Genomic DNA, 18,208 nt, shown 5'->3' on the forward strand with positions numbered 1-18,208 from the left:
CTCGGCCTAGTGGGAATGTGCGTGTGAAATCTCACGGAAATCGCAAGCTGCGTTCATGATTTGAGGCATTTTGTTGAAAACGGAGCAATCCTGCAAACTTTGGAAGCCAACCTTAGCCAATCAGGATGAAATATGGAAAATTGGACAGATCCGTGTTGATCACATGACTATAGAGATACTGTGTACTGATTTGCGTGATGTTTGGATAAAATCTGTAGGAGTACTGTCAAGAAGTGTGTTTTGCAAAAAGCGGCCTACTGGTGGCGCTATAAAAGGTTAATTTGAAAAATTTGGGGCAGAGGTTCTGCTCTGGCATCCAGGGAGTGTGTGTGCACAGTTTCGTTGCGATCAAGCCAACGGTGCCAGAGATTAGCTGTACACAAAATGACAGAATGACGGACACACACACGGACACACGGACGGACACACACACACACACACACACACACACACGGACGGACGGACAGGGGGCAAAACATACTCTCTCGCCATGCCTTTCGGCCTGGCGGAGACAATTAGGCTTCAGGCCGTCCACATCCTTGTCCACATACTTCATGCAGGAGTTGCCCCGCACACTGTGTGCCTCCAGAAGAAAGCTCTCAGGGAAAACGTAGCACAAGTTTGCCACCTCGTAGCAAATTTAGCACTTAACTCGCAACCTCCTCAAAGGCTCGTATGAGGCCGTGAATTCAAATTACACGTCCAAATGGCTGCTGGGACGCAGAAGCCTATTTCTGTCAGGGTGGGGATGTACTGTAGAATGGGGGTTGAGAGGGGGCGGGGACAGGGAGGGAACGGGGGTCTCCGAATTTTCACATTAAACACCATAAAAGGCACTAGTGTCCCAGAAACTAGTCCCAATCCCTATTCTACAGGAGGAGGGTTTTTATACGTCACATCAGCACTGAGTCAACACCGCTCTGGAACTGAAGCACAAGTGCGAAGTTGTGGTCACAGAGTTGGTGGGACATTGTAAGAGCTCGAAGTTTTCCACCATAACTGCACTTTTTTCATGACTCCTATGAAAGCTGCGCTTGTGAGAAGTCTATGAGGTCACTTATTAACATATTGTACACACCGTGCGCGCGCACACGCACACACACACACACACACACACACACACACACACACACACACACACACACACACACACACACACACACACACACACACACACACACTCTCCCTCTCTCAGAGAGATTCATGTCCATATCCAAACACACAGACATCTTAGTTGGTGTAGGTATTAGTTGAATCAGGTCTTATGGGTCGTCCTCAATGGCTGCACTTATTCCAGAGTCGCTGTGTGTGTGTGTGTGAGTGTGTGTGCACACGCGGCTGCCCCAGGTTGACTCCTGTGATTGAGGTTTTGCTTATGAAACACAAATATCACACGTCTAGCTGCTGAAATGAGCTGCCATGCTTCTAAAAACAAAACCGGTCTCTCTGATAAGGCCCTGACACCAAGTCATTAGTTCAGGACTGCGGTGTTTTTTTTTCACTGTGTCGCTAATTAAATAACATGTGTTTGACTGCGAGCCAGATGTGAGCCCAGTCACTATTCTCAAGATGAGCATGTCTTCCCAAGTGCTGATGGATGGACTGTTGGAAAATAACTAAGTATATTTACTCAAGTACTGTACTGAAGTACAGTTCTGAGGAACTTTTACTTTACTTGAGTGTGTAAATTTTTCAATACTTTATACTTCTACTCCACTACATCTCAGAGGCAAATATTGTACTTTTTACTCCACTACAATTATTGGAAAACTTTAGTTACTAGATACATTGTAGAACAAACATTAACCACTTAAGCCCTATTTTATACGTTGTTTGTTTGAAAATAGCCGATCTACAAGTTCACAAGCTTGTACTTCAGTAATTTGGTAATGTAGGTATACTTTGATGCCAATACATTTTTACTTTTACTCAAGTAAAATTTTGACTACAAGGCTTTTTACTTGTAACAGCATTTCTACATTGTGGACTTTTTAGGGTCTCTAAGTGTCTCAGAAATGTCACAAGTGAGGAGTCACAGCACAGGAGACTCCTTGTTTTACTGATGTCTCATCACTCACTACCGCCCTCTAGCTGAAATCTCCTATCAGTGATGATACAGAAATTGTATTGACTGAATTCCTCATAATGTGTATTATTGTTGTCTTTGTTCATGTGTAATTTACAATTGCTAAAAACTGCAGCCAAAGCAACTTTGGCTGTAGGTTGGGAATGTATTTGTTGTATAACAATCCAATATTTGATTATGTGTTTGTGTATCTGGGATAGACAAAAAGTAAAAAACAATGTTCTAGAAATGTACAAGCTCACAAGGCGGGGTGAGCTACTAAATCTGCTCATTTCACTATCTTTGCATGACACAGGAGTGCGACGAAATACATTGTTGATATATAAAAACGTTTAAAATATAAAAAAAACACGCTTCTCGATTATTCAATTAATCCAAAAAAAGTAATCGACAGAATAATCACTAAGAAAATCATCGATAGTTGCAGCCCCTAAATCAAGCCTAAATGTAATCCTCAAAATGGACCAGAAAAACCCCAACGTATAGCACTGTTTTGTTAGGCCTTTCTCTATAGGTTGTGTTTTATCGTGTCCTGTGCCAAGGAGAGGGCTGCGTGCCAAGAGGCTGCGTGGGCAGGATGTTTAGTCTGAGTGGGCACAGGGCACAGAGAGATGGTTGCATGTCTAGAGGCCCGTTAGGAAATGACGGTCACTGGTGAAAAGCTGCTGGTCTCATGAAGCTCATTCAGCTCAGGAAGTACAGTAGGGATGTATTCCGGGAAGCAACAAATCAATACTTTTACACCATAGACCGTAATGACGCATTGCTCCGCTTCGTAAGGATTAAGATATGCTACGGAAATGACAGGCCATTGGCAGTCCGCACCAATAAGAATGCACTTATAGTTATTACTTTGTAGCAGACTTTGAATGCACAAACTGAATTTGAACTAGAATTGGTATTGGGGATTTTGATGTTTGTGTTTAGATTTTGAATTTGAATGATACTTGGAGCTTGATTTGGAATTAGAATTAAACAAAATTTTTTTGTAAAGCAGACCCCCCCCCCCAAAGAAAAGAGAGCAAAAACAGAAATGAAATAAGAGACAATAAAAGAAATAAACAGAAGATAAAAGCAATGAAACACTGTTATAAAAGATAAAAGGAGAGGAAAAAGTCTTAAAAACTAAATACTAAACACCAAGAGCCATCAGACATATGAAAAGACTATAAAATGAGAACAGTTAAAGACAAAGCAGATGTAAGCCTTAGTAGAAGTTTACATAGTCTACATGGTCTGCTTACCAATCACCCGCAAAAAGAACCTATATTTCAGTGTTAGAAGTTATTATTACAGAACATTTGAATTGATCTGTTCTTTGGCAGTGCTCTGACATTGGTGAAATGGCATTTAGCAAGCTTGTTAGAACAAAAAGACAAAAGCAAAGTTGGTTATTAATATTGTGGTTCTTTACCAGTGTTTCCCAAACAGTGGGTTTGGGATCATCACACAACCATTTGCATCACACAACCATTTGTATGAGTCGCGAAAAAATATCCACTTTTTTACATTTCCTATATTTAAAAATATATCGTAAAAGAAATCCAAAACTAAAATAAATAAATAAAAATACAAAATCTTTTCAAGGAGAAAGAATTTCAGATTTTGTTTGGGTCTCGAGCTAAAAGGTTTTTTAAACCCCTGCTCTTATACAAAACAAAGTCCAAAAAATAGGTGACGTAATGAGAACTATAGAATGCTTTTACTCATGTAAATTTATTTGAAGACACTCCACAGTAAATGTAGTGACAGTTGAAACGATTCTACTCCCTGCCTCTTATTACAACATTCCAGCCACACCTGTGACCTCGGAGTGGCCAGGTAAACACTGGGCTAGGTGAAATAAACAAGCAAGAGCATCTGCTGCAGTGGTTCTCAAAGTGGGGTCCTTGGGGGGGGGGGGTCCCCAGCGAGTCTTTTTGCAAACTTTTGCATGTGCACCAGCATTCTGGACGCACATTTTTGGACAACCAAATACAATCACAAGATCATCAGTGAAACTGACAGCCAAAGCATTGGGCTTGTGTATTGAACTGGATACAGGAATGTACAGTATGTATGCTCAGTCATCCCTGCATGACGCTGTTACTGTGTTTGGGTGTGTCTGTGGAAAGTAACTGAGTACTGTACTCAAGTAAATTTTGAGGTACTTTTACTTTACTTTTTTTTTCAATGCATCATACTTCTACTCCACTAACAGTTATTTGAAACCTTTAGTTACAAGTTACTTTGTAGATTTAAAAACATACATTTTGTCTATTCTAAAATAGCCGATCTACAAGCTCACAACACGCCACACATCTGTTATTTTCGAAAAAGATTTTGTCACATTTTGAAAACATTATGCCTTTAATGTTGTGTGTGTGTGTGTGTGTGGTTTTCCGCAGCTCTTTCTATTGGAAGAGACAAGGGAACGCAAGTTTGATGGCTACGCCAGGACCATCCAGAAGGCCTGGAGGAAATATGTGGCGCGCAAGAAGTATGTCCAGATGAGAGAAGAGGGTGAGTGATTTTTATTTTTATTTTATTTTCCTCTCTCCTCTCCTCTCCTCTCCTCTCCTCTCCTCTCCTCTCCTCTCCTCTCCTCATGCAATGTTTTGGGTCTCCTCCTCAGCCTCTGACCTGCTACTGAACCGAAAGGAGAGACGGAGACACAGCCTCAACAGAAACTTTGTGGGCGACTACCTGGGCATGGACGACAGGCCTGAGCTCCGACAGTTCCTGGCCAAGAGGGAAAAGATCGACTTTGCTGACAAAGTCACAAAATACGACCGCCGCTTCAAGGTGGGGCTTCACGCAGTGACTGACAGAACCCGTATTTAAGTTTGAACGCAATAACAATGAGCCACACATCATACTTTGTTGTTTTCTGTTGTATTTAGGGAATCAAGAGGGACTTAATCCTCACGCCAAAGAGTGTGTACCTGATTGGGAGAGAGAAGGTGAAACAGGGACCAGAGAAAGGTCAGGTGACGGAGGTCTTGAAGAGGAGGATCGAAGTGGAGAAGATCTTGGCAGTGTCTCTCAGGTAAGAGTCAAGTTATGCAAGCAATGGCCAAAACAGCTGATTGACAAGCTCAGAGTTGAAAGCATGTAGAGTGTTGTTTTCAGTGAAGATATTTAGTGTAGAGGGGAAAAAGTGGGGGGCTTAGTATACACCCCTGGTGCACTCCGGTCAACAAAGTAGGGTTTAAAGTAGTTTGGGGGTTTAAGCCTGATTTATACTTGCTGTACAAAGGTGTTGCTCACAGAAAATAGCCGATATATAAGCTGACAATGCGTCATGATGTGATGCGTTGCCTGCAAAGGTGATTTTAAAATGACACGGGCAGCTTGTTAAAAGCTTTCACGTGGTCAGCAAACAAATATATGCATTTGTGTTGATGGTTTCGGCTATGAAAGCATATTTCTGCTATCAAAGTATATTTTTAAAACGTTCAGATTTTTCCCCCCTTTTCCACAAAATGTATCCTGAAAAGTAACAGTTTTGGACATAATAAAAACCAAACAACAAACAAAAATAAGTGAAGAATAATAGCAATAATGGTTTAAGGAACAAAACACACATCACGATCAGATTGATTTTAAAAGCATAATAATGTAATATATTTGTTATCTCCAATATTTCTCTATATCAAATCAGAGATATTGTGATATTGTTTACACTTGGCTCACTCCAATCTCTCGCTTTTCCAATGAAACTTTGTATTTTCTTACAAAAGATAAACATGTTTGCCCAAACAGGATAGATGGTATATTTATATAATATATATTTATATTTATGTGATATATAAATATATACTGTACTTACATCTACCCTGTTAGGGCTCTACTGGCTCTCATTTGTAACAAAGAAGAGACAGTAGCGCCATCTGGTGGCCATATATCTACAGTACAAAGTTCAGGCTGTTTGCCGGTCCAGCTCTTTCTCCTGTCTGGCCTAATAGTTCAGTGCTTCTCAAACTGTTTAATGTCAAGGAACCCCGGTTTGGTACGCATTATATAAGCTTTATTTATGTAGCATTTTTCAAGAACAGGTTTACAAAGTGCTTCACATACATACAAACAAACATGAAATATAAAGGCAATTCAAAAACGGAATTAAAAACAAAGGAACCAATACTAAAACATGAAGAAACATTAAGAGTGAAAGCGAAAACTAGCAGTCCATTCCATTCAAATGGGGGTTAAATAGAGTTAGAAGATTTGAAATGGAAACACACAACCCCTTCATAATGTGTTTGCGAGCCAATCAAATGAAGCTACACTATGGGACACTCATCCGAAACAGGAAGTGTTTATGCCACCTTCTGGAAAAGGGAACTACAGTTATGCAAAAATGTTCTATTGATTAATGTGTGTTTTGTAAGAATATTAATCAAAACCTACAAAATAACTTTTAACGTTTTCATATAGGCCTAATAGTAGTGGAGTAAGTACAATATTTGTAGAATTAGTAGAATTATAAAGTATCACAAAATGTAAATACTAAAGTAAATGTACCTCAACATTGTGCTCAAGTACAGTACTTGAGTTAATGTACTTAGTTACTTATTTAGCATATGAATCCTACCCGTCCGTATTCTGGGCATATCGTAATATGCGAACATTCTGTGAAGTTGTATAGATTGGCTGTTTTCGCTATTTGACGTACAGCACAACAAAATATCAACGGTTTAAGCAGTTAAAGACATACTAAATCTATGTGTACACAAGGTTTTGTATGAGGTCCTTTGTCTGTGATTATAGCCAGGAGGCAGTGGGGTGTTCCCCAAGCAAAACAGTATATTGTTGCTGTCAGGCAGAAACCTTGTATCTCCATATTCCAACTTTTTTCCTTCTTCATAAATTAATGCCCTACTTCGTTGAGTATAACGCAAGTAAGTAGCAAAAATAGCCGATCTACGAGCTCACAATACGACACATTGTGAGCTTGTAGGTAAAAGAAAGTGAAAGTTCTTAGGTCTGTCTGTGGGTTTCATAAATATTCAACCAATGAAAGGTATCAACAACAAGAGCTTGTGACTAAATAACAGGCTCAGTTGGAACATGGGATGTTTTTTAGTTTTTTTACGGTTTAACGGTAACTGTGTTGGACATACAAGGTTTCCACCCGACAGCGACGATACAAAGGCCACTATATATCTAGCAGAGAGAGACTGGGTAGGCAGGGGCCCACCATGTAAAACCTGTGGGTTTTTTCAGAACGGCAAGAAGCTACTTCAAAGCCCCCAGTCTGGATTTTCAATCACACAAGTCCCCATGTGCCTGTAAATGTCACACAAAGGGGTATTACGAACATATGGAACCGATTAAAACCACTTCTCGTGTGTGTGTGTGTGTGTGTGTGTGTGTGTGTGTGTGTGTGTGTGTGTGTGTGTGTGTGTGTGTGTGTGTGTGTGTGTGTGTGTGTGTGTGTGTGTGTGTGTGTGTGTGTGTGTGTGTGTGTGTGTGTGTGTGTGTGTGTGTGTGTGTGTGTGTGTGTGCTTCAAATTAATTCAGTCTAAAACTGTTGTTGTTGTTGTTTTTAGCTCAAAGTGGAATAGAAATATTGTGTATCATAAACGCTAATTAAAGAAAGTTTGGTCAGGCCTTGCAGAGTCTTGCACCGGAATAGATCTACAAGATCTGCAACGCATCAGCTGTCATCAGCTTGTAGATCGGCTGTTTTTGGCACGGTCATACGTCAACGTATAAACAGTGGCGGACATCTTCAGTACTTGAGTCATAGTATAGCTCTGTCAAATTTGTACTTGAGTAAAAGTACTTGAGCACTTGCTTAAAAATACTTTAGTATTCAAAAGTACAAATTACATTTTCTTTTTGATATAAATGCATTGCTGTATTGAAATTCAGACTTTTTTAGTAAGTACATTACTCAAGTAAATGTACACCACTGCGTATAAATCAGGCCTTTGTTGTTGATGGGAGCCGTGCAGCAGACATACAGATCATAATGCTGTTGCTGAAGATATACAGCAGACGTACAGATCATAATGCTGTTGGTGAAGATATACAGCAGACGTACGGATCATAATGCTGTTGGTGAAGATATACAGCAGACGTACAGATCATAATGCTGTTGGTGAAGATATACAGCAGACGTACAGGTCATAATTATGTTGGTAAAGACATGTGGCTTTTTGAGTGGCTGTGTGAACTGGGTTCGTGGGTTAATATGAACCAGGTGGCTGCAGAGAGAGAGAGAAGGAAAGCAGCGGTTGTAAAAAGCTCATCAGAGAAAACGTCTCTTGATTGTGGAAGAGCAAAACATGACCGTGAGTCACAGACACACTGTACGCCAGTGGTTCAGTCACTTTAACCCTATAACCAACAAAGCATAAATTAGCCCTTAAAGGATCACTTCACCCATTTTTCAAATCTTCATATAATTGGTACTCAATAATGCTCATTACAAGATGGTATAATTTCAGTCTACTCACTCTGTGTCTCAGAGGAGGGCTGTGTACAATTCAGAAACCTGCCTACCAGTGACCTCATGGGAAGGCAGGTTTGGTCATTTAAAAAGTAGATTTGAAAATATATTTTTTGAATTAATGCAAGAACAATGCCGTCTATTTCAGCATAGCTATTTAGGCAGGAATCACCATCGATGATGTCATTGGTAGGTAGGTTTCTGAACGGTCCACAGCCCACCAATGAGACGCAGAGTGACTATAGAAGGAAATTGTGCCATCTTATAAAGAGCATTAGTGAGGACTAATCATATGACGACACGGTGGAAAATGGGTGAAGTGCTCCTAATGTCAACATAATGTATTTATTATTTTATTTATTGTCGGGTGGAAACTTTGCGTGTTCAAAAACGTGACTTTTGAGGAAATGAAGAAAAAAAAAACCTGTGTTCCAATGCAGTTATTACTTAGTCACAAGCTAAAAATAGCTAAATTAAGCAGATCAGATCGACTATTTTCGCTACTTTAGTGTGACACTGTTGTACGATGAAGTAGGGCATTAATTACAAAAAAGAAAAAGAGAAAGAAATACGTTGAACTGGGAGATACAAGGTTTCCCACCGGACAGACAGTGATGATATATGATATTATGTGCTCCTCTTTCAGCCCCATGCAGGATGACCTGTTGATCCTGCATGAGCAGGAGTACGACAGCCTGTTGGAGTGCGTCTTCAAGACCGAGTTCCTCAGCTTATTGGCCCGGAGGTTTGAAGAGAAGACCCAGAGGAAGCTACCGCTCAAGTTTGGTACCACGTAAGTGCAACAGTACACCTGTTTTTGTTTTTTTGTTTTCTTCTTTTTTTTTAACCCATTCAATCCGGGAACGCATCTGTGTCATTTTAGATTTCTTTGGCTATTCAAAAATAGCAGATCTACAAGCTCATAGTGCAGCACGGAGTGCAGCGCTATGAGCTTGTAGATCTGCTATTTTTGAAAAATCGTTACATTTTTTTAAAATCGTGACATTTTTGACATGTGGTCCCTGACCATGCATATAGTAATGTAGGAAAGAGAAGATTTGCATTATATTTTATTTCACTTGTTGAGAAAGTGCAGTAAATGACCTGGTGACGTATGAGGACACGTCAATGTTGTCAGTTACTGGGAAGTCGGGATGTCAAGAACTTCCACAGAAATGGGAATTAGAATCCCAAGGGAAACCGTACCGGATTGCCTCGTTGAGTCACCATTATTAGGAAATGTGCCCATAATCAATCGCATGTGTCTGCTCGTTCATACATAAGTTGCAATGAATCAAGTTAACACGAGTTTAATATGGAAGGTTAAGAGAACAGAATAAGGGCAACCATGGGAAGGGAATAGATCAGTGGTTCCCCACTTTTTTTGAGCTCTGGACCACTAGCATATTTCAGTTAAATCATGACTGTTAAGGGCTTGATTTAATTCACCTCGAATTAAGAAATTAAATTAAGCCCTTAACAGTCATTATTTAATTTCAAGCTTTTTCCCCCACACCATGCCCATATCCCCCCCTCACAACACAGCAGTGGTCCCCAGGTTGATTCTCAGTTAGGTTCATAATCAGTTGAAACCCCCTGTATGGCCACCAGATTGCGCTACTGGCTCTTCTTTGTAATAACAGGATAGACGTTTATATTCATATTATATCATGTCGTTGCTATCGAGCAGAAACCGCTCATCTCCATATTTTAACTTTGTTTTTTTTGTAAATGAATACCCTACTTGCATCATACTACAGTGGCACACAAAAGTATAAAGCTTGTAGATCTACAATTTTTGCTATTTTGGAATTTGCATTCCTAAAAAGTTTAAGTTTTGGACATATGAGGTTTCCACCCGACAGCCAGCGACGATACACACAGTATGTATATCCTAGTTATGGGCGTCTAATTTGTACCAAATTGTACCAGGGGTCCTTGAAATTAAACCGTTTGAGAAGCACTGGTGTAAAAGCAGGTGTTTTTGCTGTCTGTTCCTCAGACTGGAGCTGAAGTTGAAGAAAGAGAACTGGGGCTTTCTGAGCGGCGGGGGCTCCAGGCAGGTGATGTTTGTCAGCGGAGAGGGAGACGTGGTCGAGCTGAAGGCCTCCAGCAAAACACTGCAAGTCAGCATCGGCCCCGGACTCTCCAAGAATACACGTAAGCATCACAGACCATTAAAAGAAAACACTTAACCAAGCCCTTCACGAATAGTGAAAATGTTTTCGTTTTTCTTAAATCTCAGATAGAGTTGTTAGATGCTTACTTAATTATCATTCATAATATTATATATATATTCATAATTGTCATTCCCATGTTGCATTTGTTGTCTATTTGTATGTCTGCTTCTTGTGTTTAACATTTTCATTTTGTTTATCTTCTACTTTTTGTGTAAAACTGAAAAATGTATAAACATTGAATCCTAAAAAAAGAATGTCATTCCCAGGTCCCACCAAGAAGAGCTTCAGTCACAGCCACTCACACAACACGTCCAGAACCCACCAGAACATCCCCTCCCGGGCTGCACCCGGACCCCCAGGTACCCATCCTTACCCCTCATTTGAACGTCTTATCTCGGGTCTAATTTAAGCCTAGTTTATACTCTTTGACAGTACGACGGTTTCACTTGCCAAAAATAACTAATCTACAAGTTGACAACGCACCACATCGTGGCACGTTGTTAGCTTACAGATGGAGTATAAACAGGCTCCAACTTCAATGGAAAACCTGTTATTTTAATATTTTCACAGAGTGGCCTCTCCGACCGTCTTCCAGCACAACCTAACAAACACATTAGGGCTGCAGCTCTCTATTATTATCTTCGCTATAATTCTATCAATTACGTTGTCCATTCATCGAATAATCGAGATGGACCTCCAAGCTCACAATGAGGTTGGAGGTCAAAAGGGGGTGGAGCCTGGAGTCAGCAAACTCCAACCCCCTTTGGTGGAGTTAGCTGGTTTAGCAGAAAGTTTGAGGATCCAATGGAGTTAGCTGCTTTTGTCAGAAGCGCTTTTCATGGGTTCATTTTTTTTTTTTACCAACACACAGACGTAAAGGGTGTTCAATAGCACTGATTTTAGAAAATGCAAAAGCGTAAAAATCAAGTTAGCTGGTTTCTGCCAGACAGCAACAAAATCGATTAACCACTCATGCCTTATGTTATACGTACTTTGTCGGACAATGGTGTGGTGCGCAAACAGTTAAAATAGCAGGTCTACAAGCTCAGCCATGTTTATTATTTTGAAGATTTTTGAAGATTATTGCCTATAATGACATGCCCAAAAAAAGGAATCAATTATTAAACGATTCTTTTATTGAATTTACCAACCAATTAAATGGATTAGCTTGATTAACTGCACCCCTAAAACACATCTCTCTGTCTTTGTCCTGCCCAGTGGCCCAGCACCAGAACGGGGGGGTGAAGAACACCAACCACATAGCCAACCAGAGGAACAGCTCGCAGCATTCCAACCAGAGGCCTCCTCCATCGTCAGGCCACCACCAGGCCAGCCGTCCCTTCCTCCCCACCAACGTCGCCCAGCTGAAGGAGCGAGGAGGAGGAGGAGGAGGAGGAAGAGGAGGAGGAGGAGGAGGAGGAGGAGGAGGAGGAGGAGGAGGCGACAAGCCGCAGCCCAATCTAGAATGCCTGAAGGTCCCCGAACAAGGAGCTGCCGGGTGAGCAAAGCCATAGACCAGTGCAGTGGTTCTCAAACTGATTCATGTCCAGTGGTGTAATAGTAACTAAGTACATTTACTCAAGTACAGTACTTAAGTACAATTTTGAGGTACTTTTACTTTACTGGAGTATTTCCAATTGTCTATACTTTCACTACTACTCCACTACATCTCAGAGGCAAATATTGTACTTTTTACTCCACTACAATTATTTGAAAACTTTAGTTAATAGTTACTTTAAAGATATAAAAACGTTGTGAGCTTGTAGATCTGCTATTTTCAAACATTTTAGTAGTTTTACTTTTGGTACTTTAAGTACATTTTGATACCAATACTGTTTGAATTCCGGACTTTTACTTGTAACAGAGTATTTCTACATTGCAGTATTGATACTTTTACTTAAGTAAAACATTTGAGTACTTTTTCCACCACTGTTCATGTCAAGGATCCCCAAATTAATATGCGGCCACGGACTCCCCATCAGAAAAAATATTTTGTGTCAGGGTGTTTTGTGTTCAAGATTTGTGTTGTTAAAATGATTTAAAAATATTCCACTTTTTTCTTTTTTAAAGAAAAAAAAAATTGCCAATGTATGTAGGGTTAAACTGCCTAAACTGAATTTGATGCTAGATTAACACATTTAGCTGGGGACCCCCTGGAACCCCCTCAAGGTCCCCAGACCCCATTTTGAGAACCACTGCCATAGACATTCATAACCAGAAGAATAACCTATTATGATTGATTAAATGGCATGTGTGTGTGCGTGTGTGTGTGTGTGTGTGCGCTCGCGCGTGTGTGTGTGGATTTGTTTTGATCAATATGGTAAACTGCCTCACTTCACGTACACTACCACATACGTTCGTCTGCACAGTAGAACTTGTACAAAGACATGCACATATAATTTGGATAATTTGTTCCTTTATAGCAATGGAGGCAGTCGATCAGCTTCAAATGGAGGAATGTGAGTTTGCATATTCAGTGTTTTTGGTGGTGGGTCAGGTCTAGGAAAGTAACGCTCTCATTAGCATGACGTGTCGTTTGCTGCTTCTAGTGGCTTGTAGATGTCTAACGGCAAGAGCTGTTCTACAATAAAGCTGCTTTTGGCCAGCGACACCCATGTGCAATGCAGTATAAATGAACCACTTAAGCCCCATGTCCTCACTGTCGGGCAGAAACCTCTTATCTCCATATTCTAACTTTTTGTGTTTCTTCGTAAATTAACGCTCTACTTGATCATACTACAGCGTCGCACAAAAGTGTCAACAGTAGCAGATCTACAAGCTTGAAACGCGGCGCGAAACGCGGCGCGAAGCGACGCGTTTTGAGCTTGTCGATCTGCTACCTTTGCTGTTTTTGAATTTGAATCCTGAAAAGTTAGTTTTGGACATATGAGGTTTCCACCCGACAGAGACGATATACTTCATTCTACGACGAATAGCGGAAATAAGCGATCTACAAGCTCACTATACGCGTTGCATTGTGAGCTTTGTAGATCAGCAATTTTCACTGTTTTAAAAAAATGTTAGAACATTGTTGAACATAAATAAACAATGTTGCCTCAAATGAGCCTCCTGGCTTTTAGCTGTTCTTCTGGCTGGAGTACACTATTCCACCGGTACTGAACGGCGGGTCCTTTGGACCCCTGGGGTGGTCCCTGGACCGCCACGTTCAGAACCAGTGCTCTGCCTCTGGTCAGAAGAGACTGCGTCATTAGACTCAAAAGGTCTTTATTCAAGAAATAAGAACTTATGAATGAAGTCACTAACTGCTTATTACAAACTACTGGGATCCAAACTGGTGTGATATCACTTGTGGCAAAACTTGCTTGAGCTATCCTGAACTGGTTTGGTGTGTTTAATAAGTGCAATCCATTAGCTGACTTTCACACTGTGTGTAAAACTGAAGTCCTCTGGGTGGAAAAATAATCCTTTTGTTTGTGGCAATGTGTTGGGCACATTTCATTAGAACTGCACAACAGTGGCTTGAGTTGACCCAGTCTGAACTGGGATATTAACATAAGCATTAGTTTCCTCCTGTATGTGTCTCCCTTACGCCTGATGTACTCTATCGTCGTGCGATGAGTATAACTTGAGCTTTAGGCACACATCTTAATCCGTTGAGACGTTCAGTTTTATGCGTGTGTACACATTTTCTACTCCATAAAACCATAAGGTTACACAAACTCACATGGACGCAGCTGTTGCTCGCCGTAAAGTGGACGACACAGTAGTGAACTGAATGAGCGCCAGGACCTTTTCCCCGCTGTTGCCAACAGTCCTGTGGTCTGCCTCTCTCTCTCCCTTGTCGTTCTCCCAGAGCCCACAGGCCGTCGGCCAGCCGTCCCACCCCGGGAGGAGGGCGGCCAAAGCCGGCGCCCAAACCCAAGCCCCAAGTGCCCCAGTGCAAAGCACTGTACGCCTACGACGCCCAGGACACAGACGAGCTGAGCTTCAACGCCGATGACGTCATTGACATCACCAAAGAAGGTGAGCCAGTCACAAAAATGACAACTGTCCCTTGTGTTTCTTTTTACGCCAGTGGTTCTACAACATTTTCAAGATTAGCAAGTTGTTAACAGCGACCACTCTATAAGTAGCGCAATAGGCACATTTCAACTCTTGTCGCGGACGGGCACGTGCGTGAGACGAGCACAAACGCGTCAGTTCCACGGAAGTGCGCCCGCACCTCCCTACCTGCCCGCTCACCTCTCAATGAAAATGAATGACAAGGCACGTCAATAGCTTCCCTTGTGAGAAGCCCTTTAAACAACCATTCTCTTTCTGTGTTGATCAGACGCGTCTGGATGGTGGACAGGAAGACTGCGGGGAAAGCAGGGTCTCTTCCCCAACAACTACGTCAGCAAGTTGTAGGACCTGCCCGGGGAAAGGACAGAGCACCAAGAGGAGAACAATGTGCGTCTCTGCAGACTCTCCCAAAGCCAGGGCTGGTGCTAAGAGTCAACCAGAGGGAAATGGCTCTTTTCGACTTCAAGAACTATGCGAACCGTGCCATATCTCACGGGTTCTGGATGTGTTTCCATGCGGCTGGGTTTCAGATTAGGTTCTCAGAACCACATTTTTGGCCCTGCTCAGGGGGGTAGTACTAACACTGAGTTATTGGAACCCAGAACTCAGAACTTGTGCTTTAAAAATGTTTTCAAAAATAGCGAAAATAGCTGATCTACAAGCTCACAGCACATCGCAGAAGATGGCGACTGTGAGCTTGTAGATAAAGCTATTTTACCTTTTTTTTTAATAAGGTACCCCCCTGGTTATAATGGACACATGAACCAAAAACAAAACAACAACAAAAAACATCACAGAACTTAACAGGTTTGTGGAACGTTTCAGATTATGGAAGGTTCTGGGTTACACTTCTAAGTCGAAAAGAGCCAAAAGAAGAGAGCAGGAGAGAGCCATTGTGAGAGTGTTTCTACACAACAGCTCACATGCTCTCCACTACGGCTGAATGTACATTTACTCTAGAAAAGAGCATCAGGTTTGAAAATAAGGTTCTGCTTTGAAGACGAGACTGTTTCACTCCAGGGACTGTTTTTTTTTTTCTTCTTTTTTTTTTTCTCTCGCAGGCCCTCCTGAGGACTGAACAAAACTATTTATTGTATTTATAGCTTTCTACAGTCTCCTTAATGTCATTTTCACCATGCTGATGAGGTTTGGAGCTCAACCGTTTGAAGCTTTGAAATGAAGTCTTATACATCATTTGTGGGACCAGGCTGTGATTGTATTTTGATGTCCATTTTTAGGTGAATGTTTGATTACAAATCAATGGTGGTGTTCAAGAGAGTCACTGTCTCGTTGTTTGAAATTGAATCAGTTCACATGCCAGATTGCTCAGTGTGTCGCGTTCTGTGCTGCTAAAATGAGCGTACAATATAGTATTGTATATTTATTTCATCACAAGTCAAAGACTAATTACAGGGAATGGACATTTTTAATAGTTCATTACACTGTGATTTTGTACTGTGCTGTGCTAACACTTTCAATTTGAAAAAAGTGTACCATTATGGAATGGCTTTTAATTACCAAAGCAATGTTAATTGTCATTGGTCGGTTTAGCTGACAGTAAAATCCTCAGTGTTGATTTAAATCTGAGAGTGTAATTTGTACACTCTCAAATTTAACTTAACACTCATGCTTTTCCAGTGTATCAAAAGGAAGACAGCTTTTTGATTAGGAGACTTTTAGCTGGAAAAGGAAGAATCTAGCCCCCCTTCCCTTCACATTTGTACCATGTTTTTATGTCAGATTAGTTGTTAGCCCCAAAGTAAATGCCACATATATTCTGAGCATACTGTCAGTGGTTTATTAGCACTTTATTGGTATAGGTACTCCCTCTGACTCACACAGACTTCTAACAGCCAGTAAACCATGTTTATGAAGGACATATTGCCAAACTAGGAACAAGCCTAGTTACAGAAGAATAATTTGTTTACATAAAGATTATAATCCAGGTATTTTTTAGAACTATGTATGTATATCTGTTGACATGTAGGAACACATTTGTTGCTGGTAAAACATTTAAATTAATTTTTAGTCTCCGCAGGACCTGTGTGGTATTTTCTCTCTGCTTTTGATATTCGTTGGGGGTGTTTTAGATACAAATGCACAATAAGAGCCGGTGTTTTCTTTTGATTGATCAAACGCAAACTTGTTTTAGGTGACATGACAGAACGGCATCTTTTGTTGACATCACATAAAACTTTCCTTGTGGCACTGCAAACAATTTCCCCTTTGCTTTCTGCTCCAGTTTTTTTTTCTGTACATCTTTTGCACTGCTTTTGCATTACTTAACACATTCCCTTGTATTGATTTGATAGAATAACATTCTCTGCTCTGGTCATTTAAACTGCTGGGTCTTCTGTCAATGATCTTCTTCAACATCAAAGATAGTTTTGTCCTGGATGGTTGAAGACATCCTCGTGCAATATGAAAAAATCGCAGATAAGTCTTTTAATAAAGCATGTAATATTGTGTAAAAAAAAATGGTACATTTATGTAGCGCCTTTCTCCACAGTGCTTTACAATGTGCATTACATCCATCCATTCACACACATGTCACACACATTCACACGGAGACGTCGGAGGAAACCATGCAAGGCACCAACCTGCTCATCAGGAGCAGCTTCAGTGTATCCATCATCAAGTTGTGGCTTCTCTGTAATTCTTCACTTACAAAGTCAATTTGATGTAAAGATTTCTCTTGCTGTAGATTTCCTCTGTTTTAACATTTAGTCATCATGGTGACATAGGTTGCGTCCGAAACCACATAACATAGAGCTGGGAAATATGCATTTCAAATACATGTTTCAAATACTTTTTTGTATTTTGTCATTTATATTTGGCTGGAATAGGGATCTCCTATAGAGCTGAATATGAAATTTTGTTGTAACTATCTTACATGCTTCTGTGGTGCAGGAGATGAATTGCTGTTTCATAACTACAAGGTTGTTGGTTCAAATCTGGCTTTTGGAACTTTTTCACTATAAACTATCAGGCTATATTAAAATGTTCATAACATCTCCCATGCTTCTATCTATAGCATGAGAGATATGTTAGAGTTTTATAATCACAAGGTCCCTGGATTGAATCCACTATTTTGAACATTTTCACATGATTGACATGATGACAAATTCCTAACCAGGCTAAGTAAGTAGGTGTCACAAACATTTTCCATGTCTCAGTCTGTGATGCTGGAGATAAGGTGGTGTCCTAGAAACATAAGGTCCCTGGTTCAAGTTTACCTTTTGGATCATCTTCACTTTGCATCTAAATCCTATTAGAGTAATTAGTTGTCACAAGAATCGTCTATGTAGCCTACCTATAAGAAAAGTCAGTGCTTTGTTAACGAGATTCTTGGTTCAAATCCTATGATGTTTTCATCCTATGTCCATGACATAAAAATATTTGAGAACCACTGGTTAAAACAAATTTGAAAATGTGAAGGAAGTGAGTGCAAATAAGCAACTACACTTTAGAGACAAGCCTAAT

General features: G+C 40.6%; 1 protein-coding gene across 2 annotated transcripts in view; it reads left to right on the forward strand.

The window, feature by feature from the left end:
* Positions 1 to 17,196, forward strand: part of myo1ea (myosin IEa) — a 76,580-nt gene extending 59,384 nt beyond the window's left edge. The window contains exons 20-29 of one of the 2 annotated variants that reach the window (XM_080437644.1): positions 4,474 to 4,588; positions 4,701 to 4,870; positions 4,969 to 5,114; positions 9,169 to 9,315; positions 10,525 to 10,682; positions 10,969 to 11,061; positions 11,921 to 12,200; positions 13,126 to 13,161; positions 14,517 to 14,686; positions 14,994 to 17,196. In XM_080437644.1, coding sequence (XP_080293770.1) covers positions 4,474 to 4,588; positions 4,701 to 4,870; positions 4,969 to 5,114; positions 9,169 to 9,315; positions 10,525 to 10,682; positions 10,969 to 11,061; positions 11,921 to 12,200; positions 13,126 to 13,161; positions 14,517 to 14,686; positions 14,994 to 15,070 — 1,392 coding nt within the window. In that variant the 3' untranslated portion in view covers positions 15,071 to 17,196. The remainder of the gene's footprint in view (positions 1 to 4,473; positions 4,589 to 4,700; positions 4,871 to 4,968; positions 5,115 to 9,168; positions 9,316 to 10,524; positions 10,683 to 10,968; positions 11,062 to 11,920; positions 12,201 to 13,125; positions 13,162 to 14,516; positions 14,687 to 14,993) is intronic. The other variant, XM_080437645.1, reaches the window with a different exon arrangement.
* Positions 17,197 to 18,208: the final 1,012 nt, after the last annotated feature.

Source organism: Gymnoscopelus braueri (genome assembly GCF_963280865.1).
Source record: "Gymnoscopelus braueri genome assembly, chromosome: 1".
In the NCBI taxonomy this organism is placed as follows: domain Eukaryota; kingdom Metazoa; phylum Chordata; class Actinopteri; order Myctophiformes; family Myctophidae; genus Gymnoscopelus; species Gymnoscopelus braueri.